Genomic DNA, 15859 nt, shown 5'->3' with positions numbered 1-15859 from the left:
CAAGTATGCACAGTCAATTTATGTGACCCATAGTACTTATGTATTTGTTATTTATGTGATTGATAACAATGTCACGTTGCATAGTCATTTTTATGGGAGAATTCCATTATTAAGGGACACATAAAGTTATGTGGTCAATTTCCACCACATAAACCTTATGTAATACATTTGTGTTTAGCTTGATAGCCTTAATCGCAATACTACAACAATTAAGTACCAACCACTTAACAATTTTCTATATTAATAAATTTGTCTTAAAAAAGTATTTAAATTAGCATACGTCCAGTCGTTAATATGGATGATATATTAAATTTTGTGAATTATTTGGAGTATATTGAAATTGATATAGATGATGATAATAATTATATACCTAGAAGGTATCTTCGTAATGTCGATGACCCATTCGAATTATATAGCGATGATCAATTTTTTAAACGTTACCGTTTTCCAAAAATAATTGTACTTGAACATTTGTTGCAATTAGTAAATATTAATTACAGGAATAAACGTGGATTACTTATTCCTACTGGTCTACAATTATTGACTACACTTCGTTTTTATGCTACGTCAAATTTCCAGGTAGTTTTGCTTTAAAAAAAACTGTATTAATATTTAACTGTATTTTTAAAAAAAAATACCTATCTTTGGGTGAACCATTTATAAGTGTCTCCACTCATTATTTTGAAAAGTTCTTACTTTATTGAACATTATTTTTTTATATAGGTATTTATAAGTAGGTAATTTGATTTCGTTTCAAAAAACTGCATATTTTCAGAAATGTTTTGTAATTGCCTTAAATTATATAAAAAAATTTTAAAAAAAGTTAAAACTTAAAAATGAGTGTTAACACTTAAATTGTTCATCCAGCATCCTGTAGCTATTTTTAGATTTGTGTAGTATCAATATATCATTATAGGCTGTCTGTGGTGATCTGAGAGGGATTCATCAAAGTACTGTGTCCAGAATTATTAAAAGAATTTCCCACCAAATTGCTACTAAAGCCAGAAACTACGTTAAATTTCCTCAAACACAAAATTAGTGGGATGTTGTGAAACAGAAATTTTACGATGTCGCTGGAATGCCCGGAGTTGGTGCTTGTATTGACTGTACCCATATAAAGACACAAAACCCGGGTGGTCCTAATGGGGAAGTTTTTAGAAATAGAAAAGGAATGAAGAAAAGGATGGTTTTCATTAAATGTCCAAGTAACAACATAAAAATTTTTTCAAACTTAAAAAACCAATGATTACAAAAATTAATAAGTGTCTTCTAAAAAAATGTAGGTGGTTTGTGGTCCTCAAATGGAAATATATGATGTGGTGGCCCGATGGCCAGGAAGTTATCATGATAGTAGTTTTATCTTCAATGCAAGTCGTGCATGCACTTTCTTTTCCCGTAATAATAATAATTTACTGCTTTTAGGAGATAATGGTATATTTATTTTTATACAGTAGAAAATAGACCTATAAAATACGTACTATACAGTTTTACCTATTTAGTGTTTATACTTTATAGGTTATGCTTGTAAACCATATCTTTTCACTCCACTTCTAAATCCTATTACCAATTCAGAAAAAAACTATAACAAAGCACAAACTAAAACCAGGAATATTATAGAACGAGTTTTCGGTGTGTGGAAAAGAAAATTTCCTTGCTTAAGGAGAGGTCTTGTCAACTCCACACTGACTTCGGTTTCAATTATTGTAGCTTGTGCTGTTTTATACAACATAAGTTCAAAATTAAGATTACTCAATATAGAAGACAATGATGATGAAGAAGTTGATGAAGTTGATGAAGTTGATGATCCCTTTAGAGATAATAATCTTAATGGAGAAATCATCGGTGCTACTTCTAGGAGAGGGATACATTATCAGACACTTTTCTTAAATAATATTAAATATACAAATAGTTGTAAAATAGGGGATATAAGTTTTAATTAAAATTTTTCTTTAAAAATATAATATATATATACATGTATATTTGAAATAGTAATAAGAATAGTATTTAAAATTTGAAATAACGTAACAATTGAAATTAAAAATTAGAATAAAATATAAGATGTATTATGAATATAATAATTTATATAACATATTTTTATACATAAAAGTATATATATATACATATTTAATATATTTTTTATGATTAGTCATCTGATTTTTTTAATTTATTAATTTTTAACAAAAGCTTTTCTTTTTTTAACTTGTACAGCTCGTATTCTTCTTGCCTCTTAGCTAATAATTAGCTTTTCAATTAAAATTTTTTGATAATCAATCTGAAAATAAAAATTAACTGAATCAATGTATGAATCACATATTAATAAAATAATATAAAAAAAAAAATTATATAGTTGTAATGGACCACTTTATTTACTTAATTTATTGTACTATGAATTGAAAGTACTAAATAATAAAATAAAAATGAAATATTATAATAATAAACATGGCAAATAAAAAATTTAATAATTGTGTTATTTCAATAAATTGAATGTTAAATCTTAAAAAAAAAATACAGAATGACGTGAGTACTTTTAACATAACACCTATTCAATATATTGATAAAAATAATTACAATAGTGTTTATTTTCATTTTTAAAATAATTATAGTTTTGATATTATAAATACTTTATAATCAGCGATTTATGCCGACATTTTTAGTGCATCAAATACTTACTAGAAATACTGATACACTTCTGATTGTACCTAATACAATTAACATACCTGTAACTTGTTCAACGTTGTATCACTTTCATAACTCGACTTTAGTTTTTTAATTCTTAAACTGGCTTCGTCACTTACCATCATCTTTATAGATTTTTTAGTTTTAGGTACCTTGGATGTAAAGGAACTAAAAAGAAAAAATAGATAGAATCACAAAGTGACCAGACATACTAATTTTTAAGGAAATATTGAAGTCTAATCAGACTAGGTAAACACACATAAAGTGATATTATAATTATTTGAAATTTGATTACAATTTACAATATATATATAAAAAGTTTGCAAGTAAAAACAAACTAAATCAAAATGTAGTTTTAAAAACTCAAAAAATCTTTATAATCTAAGATGTCTGGTCAACTTTATATTATAAATAGGATAGGAATATAAGTTGTAAATATACCATTATGTAAAGGATCATTTTCAACAATAGATGAATGAGGATGAGGACTAGAGGATTGGACAATTTGATCAGTTTCTTTATAACAGTTCTCACTATTTATATTTTGATCAGAACTCACTATTCCGTATGTACTAAAATTTGTTTCAGTGCTTGTACCTACTAACACATATAAAATAATCATAAATTATAAATTAACAAGAAAATTAATTCATTAATTTAAAACAAAAATGTATGTAAATTATCAAAACAGGGAAGTAGTATTGGTTAAAAGTTAAAAAACCAGTAAGCAGTCTTCTTCTTCGCCTTCGCTTTCCTCCCAACTATTTGGGATCGGCCACCTTTGTCCTAAACCTCCACTTTTCTCGATTTTCAAACTTGTGACTTAACTAAGTTACTGAATTTAGTAAATTTACTGTAACTTACTAAATGGTTAAAATGTATTTAAATGCCCAGCTTTGTTAACTACATACTTACTCACCACTCACCAGGATTATCATTTATATGAATATCTGATAAATAAATAACTGAATCATTTAATGTTGATAGTTCTTCAGTTGTGAATTCAATTCCATCACCATCATAAATGTTTTGAATCTCAACTATTTGAGGATCTATGCGTGGTTGAATTATTTCATTCACTTCAGGGGTGACGTCTAAGTATGAAGTCGTTTCAGGGCCACCGCCAGTTAACATACGTACTTGTCTTTCAATCACAATCCCTTGTCTACTTTTACTCTTTTCGCCTTCCCAAAACCGACGTAGACATTTAGTATCTCTCTATTTTAAAAATAATTTAATAATGGCTTATAAAAGTTAAAACTATACAAACATATTTGTCAGTAGTCAGTAAGATACTTACCTTATTTACACTTTGGTTTGAATTAAAACTTAAAGTAATTCTTTCCCACGCATCATTCTTTTCCCTATTATTGAATTTATCAGTTTTTTTACAATCAACTATATGTTTTTCATTCGAAATACAATATAGGATAATGGCTTTCTCTTCCTCGGTTATATTAGGAGCACGTAAGCGTTTCATTTTCTCATCCGACATTATAAAACGATGGTCCCTTTCACACGTCAACCTCAACACTTAACACCAAAAGATAAAAAGTACACGATTTAAGAATTAATAATAGGTGGTATACCCAGTGGTCGGGACGCTACTGTTTTTTTGTAGCACGCTAACGCTACTGCTACTCTACTAAAAAAAGTAGCTCTCTTGCGATAAAGCTTCTTTTTTTTAATGTAGAGCGCTATTTCTAACGCTATTTTTTAAATGAAGCGCACTACTTTTTCGCTACATTTTTGAAAATGTTCCTATTTATTTACCTATTTCATGTATTTTTGTACATTTTGATGAGTCGTGTCATCATTGTCTTCATATGACGTAGATTCGATGGATTCAGGTTCTGTCATTTTTAAATTTAAATTTACCTATTTAAATATTTAAAACTTGAAAGAAACTTAAGAAACACTCAGTCTCAAACACTGTAACTGTTTAACTGAAACGTCTGAAATGTCTATAACCGCAAAATAATAAAATGTAATATTGTCATAAATTATAATGCTCTTATGATTATAGTTTTATCTGTAATCGATTAGTTCGGTCCGGGTTAACCCGAAAAATTCAAAAATATACTCATGTTATTGTAAAAATAAAAATAAACATACATTTTACATAATAGTATTTTAATTATCATGAAATAGATTGGAAATAGCGATAAAATAATGACAATTTTCAATACGCTAACCGTAAATTAGTTGCGCGCTATAGAATTTCGCTACATCGTGTATATTGTAACTACGCTATGTTAATTTCTACAAATAACGTAGCGTCGCTACAATTAGCGCGCTACTTCCGACCATAGATAAAGGAAAGATAGATGCCCAACTCGAAACAAATTTTGGTTTGCTTACGTGGCTCCCTCTGATGACAATTGTTTGTAACTACATAGTACGTTGACCGTTGACTGATTCTATGATAAACATTTCTACCTGGTAAAGATTAAAAGTTTATACAATTAACATAGAAAAAAAATTAAATAACTAATAAGGATTTAAATATTTAAATTTATAAAAACTAATTAAATTAATAAAACTTTAATTTTTACAAGTAATATTAAATAATATTAACTAAATATTAATCCAAATGTTTTACTTTAATATAATCTGTGATCTTATATGCACAATTACAAAATAATTAGCTATTTATATTTAAACAGGTATTACATATCAAGTTTATTTAAAATATTATATGTTATGGCAAAGGTAGTATGGCATGTTGTTGACAAGTGTATGTTTTTGAACAATATTTACAGGATATTTTTTTAAACTTTTGTTTCAGATAATATTGACGAGCAGACATTTTTAAATAATCGGTTTTTTAGTTTCTAGAATCTGAACCTTTTAGAACCCTATTGATACTTTTAGACAAAGTAAATAAATAAAAAATTTTAAATTTTTCAAATAAAATTGAACTTAAATTATGTTTGTTACAGAATTTAAAAGTGCCAATGTTAATTTCAAAAATAAAAATTAACTTTTTTCCTATGCCATTCTCCATTATTGTTGGTAAAATAGTATCTGAAAGGTCAAACATTTGTTTCACAATTTTAAAATATGTTGAATTCGGGTGAATTAATGAGTTAGAAGTGTAGTTTCTGGATTTAATTAGAAGGTTAGTTTTATCTTTGCTGACTAAAAATTCTTTACATAATTTGCAATTGTTGTTATACTTTAAAATTGTTCGAGCTATATAGCCGGAAATATATCCAACATTTAAATCAGTGACAATTGTATACTGTTTTTCAGAACCATCTGTTATTGGAAAAGTGAGTAGGTTTTCACCATTTTCATTGGATATCTGATAGCCTTCAGGTGAACCAGTAATAAATTGTTTTAAATTATTTAAAACATTGTCAGATTCATCCAGTTCACAATTTCCAATCAATTTAACCGAAGAAAAGTTATTTATTAATAACGTCTTAAATGATGAAACAAAATGATAGCAGTCTGGATTTGTGTTCCTATAGGAATGGCTTCTAATATTTCCAAATAAAACTTCCAAGGAATCTTGATTAATGTTTCTAGTTAACAGGTATTTGAAGCTGTGTTTATTTTTTAGCTTATACCAAAGATATTTAAAAGACTTCAATGTCATGACCCAATTGTTTATGCACGGCGGTTGTCTTGCTAACGGCTTTTTAGTAATTTTGTCAATGAATTTCATACTTTGAAACACTCTTATTGCTTGATTCCAATGGTTTAGATGAACATCTTCGGATTCAATTTTTATTGCTCCTGATAATGGTTTAGAAGCATCTGGAATACTCCTAGAAACATTCAAGGAATCAAATGTTTTATCTACAAATAATAATAAATCTGCTGTGCCATCAGAATCTTTTAATTTATTATTTTGAAACATTGGTCTTGATAATTATTTCATAACAGATGACACTTTGGCTAAACACTTGTGTAGCAAGACAAACTTTTATTTTTTGTTTATATGGATAAACATGTGCTTCAGTTAATTTTGGCAAAGCTCTTATTTCATAGTTTTCATTAGCCTTGTCTATATTAAATAATTCTATGATATGGTCCCACGAAGCCTGTAGTTTTTTTCCATTCATGACAAATTCTAGGTCTTTGGTTAAAAGGTTATTTCTCAAACATTTTGTCAGGTGTGGGACATCATATATTGGGATTATTTCAACATTGTCTATTTCATATGCAACTCTATGCATCTCTTTATTTTTATAATAAGCCTCTGTTTCATTTAGTAAATAGTTAATAGCACTTTTATTTGAAGGGCCTTAGTCACACACGGATGCTATTATGTTAAGGCCTGTACTTTTAACTCTTTACAACTTCTTTAATACAAGTAACTAACTGATTTGTTTTAGTGGTTCCTTGACAAAAGTAGTAAGCATAAGGTTGTTTCCATTTTTTGCTTACACCTTTTATCATAAAAACCAGTACATGGTCTGCAAATTTGTTTGTGACAGTCTTCCCAACATTTTCAAAACCTAACATTAAATCATTTTTTTTGTCATACTTTAGACCAGGCTCAAGAGCCATTTCATCAAATAAAATTATGCAAGTTCGGTCCATTGGTTTTAATTGTTTCACTTGGTGCTTCATATTTTCCTCAATGTGACTATTAATGTCGGGTATAAAAGGTATTTTTTCAAGCAAATTATTTAATGTAGTTTCACTAGGCAAGGCAAATATTTTAGATAAAAACTTATACGCTTTTGGAGAAGTCTTGAAAATATATAGAGCAAATATTTTATCTTTTAACATATACCTTCTACCATTAAGTTTTTTGTGTTGATTTCCTACTTGGCTTTCGATAAACTCTAAAGTAGTTTTGTTTATTTTTTCTTGAAAACCTTTGTAGATATTACTTTTTATAAACTTTTTTGCTACACATAATTTACTTTTTAATGATGCTTTACTATTGGACATTCTTTGAACTTTTGCTTTCAATTTAACCACTTCTGTATAAAATTTTTTTGATAGGTGTCAGTTGGCTACTCTTAATAAAACCTTCATCCCTTAATGTTTTTCCTAATTTCTGTGAAAAACAAATTGTTTATACTTAGTTATTATGTTCTTATTAACTTATGGATATTATATTATTTTATCTAATTAGTATATTTGTATATTACACATACTTGGTGTTCTAATTACTATTTCTGAAGTACTATTATTTGTAATAGGTTTTAGTTCATATAAAGATGAATTTGAAGAGCAAGGTGTACTAGTAGAAAACTCGTGGGATTTATCCAAGGGAATAGCTAGTGTATCAAATGCTAGAAAAAATTAAACCTCGTTGAAATTAATTATTTGTATTAATTGAACAAAATTATAATTACATGTTTCAAAACTAGAGTTTTCCACAACTTTAGAGACTTCACGATTAATATTGGATTGAGGTTCATCAGTATCCAATAGGTCTAAATAAAATTAATTTGTTTATAATAAGGAACTTTTATTTTTATTATTTTATTAAATTAACTCACAATAGGTACTCACATTTTTATACAAAATACCAATGTAACATCCACAAACTAAGTAACTAGTTTACTCTGCTAGGATTTAAATATAAAATCTCTGATCTCAAATCTTAGATTTCCACAAAAGAAACCACATAACCACATTACAATATTAAACAATCAATATTTATTAAGAATTTATATACACAACTACACAAGAGATCATGCATGTTTTGTTAAATAATATTTTAAGTGTACATAAAACTAAAAACAGATATACATATCTAAACCCACATAATTTATTAAGCATCAGTATTATTTTATACATATTGAATACTTACTTAATTTAATTTGATATTATTTAAATTGTATGTTCCAAAATATTCACAATAATCAAATTATATATATCGATTATTCAAAAATTACAATTTATAACATATAAAATATAGCAAAAACCGTCTTAAGACGTTAAGAGAGATCTCCAAATATTAATTGACCAACATTTAAAGTTGAGAAAGTAGTTAGGTACCAAATATCCTATTATTATTGTTTTATATTTTATAATATTTGCTATGACAGAATCTTTTTTGTCTCATGTAATTTCCATATTTAAGCAACTAAAATAGCAATTTAAATATAATTTGAATATATAAAATAAATTAGCCAGATACAGAACAAATACAGATAAAATTAATTAACTTGTGCTACCCACACTACTAAACAATGATAATCATATTATTATAAATACTTGGTAAAAACATTGTAGGAAGTGATCCTTTATTTAAACGAACAGTACCAATGCTCCTACAAGAATCTTGAAAATGAAGGGTACATATAGCATATTTTTTAATGACCTCTTCTTTAGAGATTAATGATTTTGTCATTGCCTGTCCTTTTAACCCATATACGAAATTCCAAATCATTTTTTGGAAAATAATGTTTGCGAACATTTCTACCACTGGGACAATTTAAAACAATACATTTATCGGAAGGCATGTTGAAATTGGTATGCACGAATCAAATATCAATTACTGAAGACTGAACCATTAGGTAGTAATAGCTACTAATTTTAATTTCAATGGGACTAGGAGTAGGTAAGTAGGGACTGTACATAACAAAAATACATAAAATTAAAAATAGTAAATACCAAGCTCATTGATGTAATATGTAAAGTAATAAATATGGTAGGTATAAGAATAACCTAAAAAGGTATGCCAATATTAATGATCTCCAAATTAAATAATAAATGTTATCAAATGCTAAATATTTTTTTTCAATTTTGGAGGGAAATCTAAATACGATAAATATGATTTTATTTTGTTTCCAAGGTAAACTCTACTACTAGCGCAACAAGTGACAATTGTTTTAACTAAAACCAAACGAACAATTATATCAAGAGTAAGTCGGACACACGATTTAACTATTTAAGATATACAGGTTAAACATCGGCCTATGATATAATGTATTATTTTATGCCGTATAAATGAGTCTCTAAATCAGCTGTGGAACTACTGACTGGCACCATCTAGCGGCATTTAGGTGGAAACTCAACAAACCAAAACGTACTATTTAAAATATTAATAATAATAAATAATTAATTATTATTATTATTATTATAGCGCACGTAATATTGCACGTATGAAGTAGTAACGCGAAAGGTCGTATAGTAATTTATTAGTAATTAGTAAACTCGTAAATCATAATGTAGCATTTACTCACTTATTCTAGTTATATAATATGTATAGGTAATGTTAAATAATACCACCTTGCTTGGTTTACTAAATTATAATTTAAGAATTTCATACAAGTAGGTGTTAATATTTTATATTCTGTAGCAAGAAATGAGAACTACTTCAGGTAAAAATACTTTATTTATTTAGTATTACCTTAACTATTAACAGTTTTATTAATGTTTAACATTAAATTATTATGTTTTAACCAGTTTTGACATTTTTTTTTTTTTTTTTGATTAGTTTTTTATTTGCTTGGTTCTGCATATAACTGTATTGCCGCATGCGCATTGTTATGTAGTAGGAAAAGATATTTGTCAGCATATCTGTTTGATGTTGACGAATGGTACATGGGAATTTTAAATTTATATTCTTTTTGAAAAATTCCTCAAATATTTTTTCAAAAACATCATTTGAATTGCAATGTATGGCAAAACATTCTTCAATGTGTTTAATTATAATATATAAATTGCAATTGGGGTAAGTAAGAAAACCTTTAGTCTTCATATTAATTAAATCTGCTTCTTTACCAATTATGTTTTCTGGAGTGTTAAGAGTTTTCAATCCTTTTATACACATATCACATTTTGTATGATTGACTAAACGTTTTGCTATATTTAATAATATTTAAAATTACTAAAACCCTTAAAGTGAACCCATAGATCAATATTGAACTATTGTTGATCCTATCTAAATTATCAAGTATTAGATTAATATTCACTAACCGAAAATTGACTTTGTCCCGACACCCATGTTCTAATTATGTCATCAGTTTTAAAATGTAATTCACAGACTCTATAATTAGATTTCAGCTCTATACTAAGAGCATTTTGCCACAAATGAATAGCATTTTTTGGTACACAAAAAGTACTACCAATTGATGAATTACAATTTGGTACACAACACCGCATGTTGAATTACTTAAATCGAATCAAACTTAATAATTACACTACAGTGAATTTATGCAAATAGAATAGATCGGTGATATTCAGACATGAGATTATATAAATAATCAGTGGCTCATAAAGATTTAACACATTTAATCGTTAGATGGCGCCTGTTAGCAATTCCACAGCTGATTTTGAGACTCAGTTTGACCGTCTCTTTATCACATTTCGATGTGTAACCAGTATATCTTAAATCGTGGTCGGACATCTATCTTTCCTTTATATATGCTCCCGACCACTGGGTATACCTAGGTAGAGTATATTAGTAAAAATTAAAATACGCTTTGTTTTTGTTATTATCAGTATAATGTTTACTGATAACACTGATATAAACATATTAACATATTTAAAAACGATTTTTATTTTCATAAAACTTCCCATTACAATGAAACACATAAATATTGACTGTGCAAGAATACAATTTAGGCATCTCATAAGTTCCTGATGGATGACATAAATAATTTATGAGTTACATTGTTATGTAATACATAAGCTATATTATGTTGCCCATTATATCAGGACTATGCATACCGGCATAAGATATGAAAATTAGTCTTATAATTTCTATTAATTTTACTTAAAAAAGTGTATGTAACCTAAATAATTACTATAGGCTCAATTAAAATAAATGGATTAATTTAATCCACTTTTTATTAACTATAATAATTATTCTATTCATATTTTAGAATAATGTCCAGCATTCCTGATTTAGTCTCACTAAATTTGTCTAGGTTTCAAATGTACCTTTGTCTTAATTGTATTGTTGTGTTGGAACCAACATTAGTTTGGAAAAATGTAATTAAATCTGAGTAATTGTTTCCATGCAGAACACAACTTATTTAAATAATACGAGGGCTATTCAGAAAGTAAGGAACGTTTTGGAATTTAAAAAACACCAAGTACAAGATAACAATTTTATTATATACATCTGAAAGAGCAACTTCTATACCTACTACTTTTCTACATAATCACCAAACAAATTAAGGCACTTATCGTAGCGGTGAACAAGCTTTGAAATTCCGTGAATTTCTGAATACAGGCCGTTTCGGGGTCTCTTATATAGTGCTACCCTCTACTCCCCATAGTCTACTAGCTCTTGTCGCTGCTCTCACGGATGTGGTATACTTATCTAGATTGACGGAAATACTTATCTAGATTGACGGAAATGTCACTCGCCCACGTACGAGCTAAATGCGCATCCCGTGCAGCTACAGACCTCGATAATTTATATTATTATTAACATTATTATTATGTAAAAATATACATTATAATATTACATTATGACATTGTTTCTTGTAACTTTTGTAATGATGCATAACCCCACATCCTGTGCACACCTATCAACGATCTTTTATAGTCGTCTAACCACATGATTTCGTGTTGCCCTAACGTAAATGATTTCCACGAAATGCTTTCTTTCTTATAATTACAAAGTTGGTCGCACCCTACCCTATCTTGGTTCGGCTGGTGCCTAGTTGACCGTGAACTAGACAATGCAGGACGCTAGTCCATAGCATTAGGATGAAGACAGATATTTGACATTTTTTCTCCAACAAAACTTATGATTTGTTGAACTATTGAACATAATGTAGATGATGGGTATTTTAAAGTTGGATGATTTGATTGATATTCTCGAGCAGTTATTAATGAATGATGTTCGGCGGGATTGGTAAATTGGGTCCCATATGACCTTATCTCGGTAAATTGGGTCCCGGAAAAAAAAAGGTAGTAGGTAAGTTGAGTCCCAGATAAAAAAAGGTTGTAGGTAAGTTGAGTCCCGGAAAAAAATATATAAATTAAAATATATGTGGTTTTTATAATATTATGTTCTAAATAAATAATATATGGTATAAATGATTAAAAAATTGTGTACCGGGGAAAAAATTTCAATACGCTAAATAATATTATAGTACGTAAAATTTTACAAAAAATATTTAAAAATATTATGCTTTAGGTAAAAACTTAAATGATAAACATTTAACAAATTCTAATCGAGTTATTATATTATTAGTATATTTCATCATTTGTTCTCTTAAGTATTTTTCTTTACCGAGCGTGATTTTTTTGTATTGTACTTCGTAGTTTAATATGTGTCTCAGACTGTATTTGTAATAGTTCGTCCGCAAAATTGAAAATATTAGGATGGGGACTATAAAATCTTCGGTTTAGTACAGCATGGTAGGATTCACAACTATTTGTTGTACGCTTAGTGGTGGCTGCAAATTTAGACCAAATATCTGGGGGAAATGTAGCATCAGGTGAAATGTAGTTATCTAGTACATAATCGCAAAATGTTTTTATTAGTTTGTCATTTGGTTGTATTGCCATTTGCCATTAAATCTTGTGCAAAACATTCGCCAACTTCTTCAGGTCTTAAAAATGGCAAACCAAAAAAACATTTTAAAAAATCGCTTTTTTCTGTGTTTAAAGAGTTGTATGTGTTTACTAAACCAAGAGCTTGAATCTTTTTCCACCAATTTTGTCCTAAGTGGAAACGACATCCCTTTATATTGATTTTAGGCCAAACAAGCTTTGCAGCCGTATGTATAGCAATCTCAAAATCTATAAATACTACATCAGGAGAAAATATTAATTGATATTGTGCACAACTATTTACAGTATGTTCAAATAAACGTACGTAGGTTTCTGTTTCTTTATTAGGTAATAAAAAAAACACAAGTGAAATATATGATTCGCCAACAAGGCCGTGAATGGTAAAAAATTGGTAAAAATATTTTGGACAACTTCTAAAAGTGCCATCGACAAATATTGTACTAATTTCGCATAACACTTCTAAATTACTTTTTGTTGAAAACCCAATTATACCATTATTGCAATCATTAACTAATAAAAATGATTCATTTTTATTAGTAACTAATGTCATTTCATTCATAGCAGTATGCGTTTCTGTTATGTTTTTTGGTATGTTGGGATGAACAGATAAACGTGCATTTATTATATTTCTTTTTATTAAAGAAGTATCATTTAAAGATAAACTATTTATATCAGAGTTTTTTAACTCTCTGCAAATAAGTTTCGATGGCAACACCGATATCTCTTTTACCGCTTTTCTCTTGAGATTATTACTTAATTTTTGCCGGTTGATGTCTTGTTCGCTAGGTTTATTGTGATTGTGATCATTAAAAATCTCAGTATCAACACCATTATAAGTTTTAAAAAAACACTTACATGTACTGTTACAGCAGGTCCATCTCTGTACTTCATTTTTCAACATTTTGTGAAACCTAAACTTATGACCATATTTTATAATAACAGTTTTGTTTTTTTCGCTAGTCATTATTTCCATTTTCAAGATTTATAAAAAAACAATAACTGTAAAATTGTGTAACTGTATATAGCTGTAAGACACGATATAGTCACAAGTTGACGTTCAGCAGGCGACTAAAAATATAATGAAATACCCCAGATATCGTACGTGTATCTGTACGTAATCATCATCAAAATCGATAATAACTACTAACTGATACAAATATACTGATAAATATACTCGTATATATATATCTATTAGGTTTAATCAAAGTTACGAGTTTACAACATTACGGTATTTAATTTTTGGAGAAAAGTGGCTACGGCCAGTGTAATACACACATTAACATCATGCGTAGAATTAATTGGTGTCCAGGCGGTGTACCACTATATGCAATATGACGTATTATTGTAACATAATTATTCAAAAGTAAATTACATAAGTATGAAATATTTAAGTTTTAAGTTTTTAATATTTTAGACCTAATTGCGCCAATGATTTATAGCCGGGACCCAATTTACCTATTACCTTTTTATACCCGGGACTCAACTTACCGCTTTCAAAACGAACCCAAATTATCGCGGACCCAATTTACCTAGCTTCATGTTCGGATACCTTTTCTGTACAAAGCTGAGCGAGGCATGTTTGACAATTTTTAAAAAAAGTTTTGTTTAATTTTTTTACTATAAATCCGGTAATGTAATTTTGAGCTTGTCCGCGGACGAAAGAAGTAGTCATTGATAAATTATGTAGTGTAGGAGGCAAATCAGCACTTATGACAATTTGGTTGTCAAGTTCAGGCGTTGAAGCAATGGCACTCTCAAAGAAATTTTTGAATGATGACAAGCTTCCTTCTGTGAAGTCTTCTTCGCAGTTCGATCCTGGTAGTGGGTGGACACCAAATTATTCAAAACTAAAGTTTTGTATGCAGAAGCAAATGCATGACAATTTGGATTTTTTGAACCAATACTTCTGATTGCACCAAAGAAGCATTCTAACGGGTCCTGATTGAGATGCCGAGGAAGAAATGAATGTATACCATTTAGATCTAACACCTTGGACAGTGTTTGAAAAGCTAAAACAAACAATTTTTAATGTACAGTATTATAAAAATTATAAAAAAATGTATTGATAAAATGTCATACATCGTATAGTTATCATCCAGTTTTTGATCGTTGGAACTGATTTTTTTCTACCATTATCAAATACAAAGCTCATTGTACTAAGCACTTTTAAACGTTCGGCCCAAAAAGTTTGATGGATAGAATTTTTTTGACAGCAGTGCGGTATATTTTTCCATCAGTTACTTTGTCGAAACTTCCATTTAGTGAGTCGAAAAGTTTATCAAAAAAAAGGCATATAAAGGCTGTGTCTGCAGCATCTGTATCAATGATATTACGAGCTGAAAACATTTTAGTTATTAGTCATTAATTCACATTTCATTGTGTTTTAAAATCTTACATGCAAGAAAGTTCATAGTAGAAGAAACTCGTTGCGAAAAAACTTGTGTAGCGTATTTGACTTTCATCTTTGCAATTTTGTCTCGAACTATATAGCTGATCTGTTAGTCGTGGCAACATCTTGCAATCAGGAACAGCACTATCCATGTTGTATAGATCTTCAAGATGTGACCATTTTGCATATTTTGTTTTGATATCAATTATAAAAGATAAATTTTTGGTTAGTAAATTATTTCTAACACATTTCATTAAGTGCGGGACATCATATATAAGAACCAATTTCAGCCTTTGTTAATCATATAATTCAACTTCATAAAATTCATCGTGATATTCTAAG

General features: G+C 28.5%; 1 protein-coding gene across 1 annotated transcript; it reads right to left on the bottom strand.

Annotated features, from left to right (window-relative positions):
- Window positions 1–1516: 1516 nt before the first annotated feature.
- On the bottom strand, window positions 1517–4378 carry LOC149061958 (uncharacterized). The gene is made up of 5 exons (XM_089215157.1): window positions 3977–4378; window positions 3603–3894; window positions 3118–3273; window positions 1688–1851; window positions 1517–1579 (listed from the first exon to the last, which is right to left on the bottom strand). The coding sequence occupies exons 1-5, from the start codon at window positions 4169–4171 to the stop codon at window positions 1517–1519; spliced, it is 870 nt and encodes a 289-aa protein (XP_089071283.1). The 5' UTR covers window positions 4172–4378.
- Window positions 4379–15859: the final 11481 nt, after the last annotated feature.

The sequence above is a fragment of the Diuraphis noxia genome, unplaced genomic scaffold, assembly GCF_037042655.1.
Source record: "Diuraphis noxia isolate RWA-SAM2 unplaced genomic scaffold, SU_Dnox_SAM2 contig0001, whole genome shotgun sequence".
In the NCBI taxonomy this organism is placed as follows: Eukaryota; Metazoa; Arthropoda; class Insecta; order Hemiptera; family Aphididae; genus Diuraphis; species Diuraphis noxia.
Note: the sequence above shows the minus strand (reverse complement) of the source record. Positions and strands in the feature narration are given on the sequence as shown.

Bases quoted from the DNA above. Each gene is read 5' to 3' on its own strand.
- LOC149061958 (XM_089215157.1), bottom strand. From the start codon at position 4,171: ATGTCGGATGAGAAAATGAAACGCTTACGTGCTCCTAATATAACCGAG. The intron at 1,852-3,117 runs GTATATTTACAA...TCCCTCTCCTAG, and splicing joins AAATGATCCTTTACATAATG to AAGTAGCACCGATGATTTCT. The intron at 1,580-1,687 runs GTCAGTGTGGAG...GCTTTGTTATAG, and splicing joins CTACAATAATTGAAACCGAA to TTTTTTTCTGAATTGGTAAT.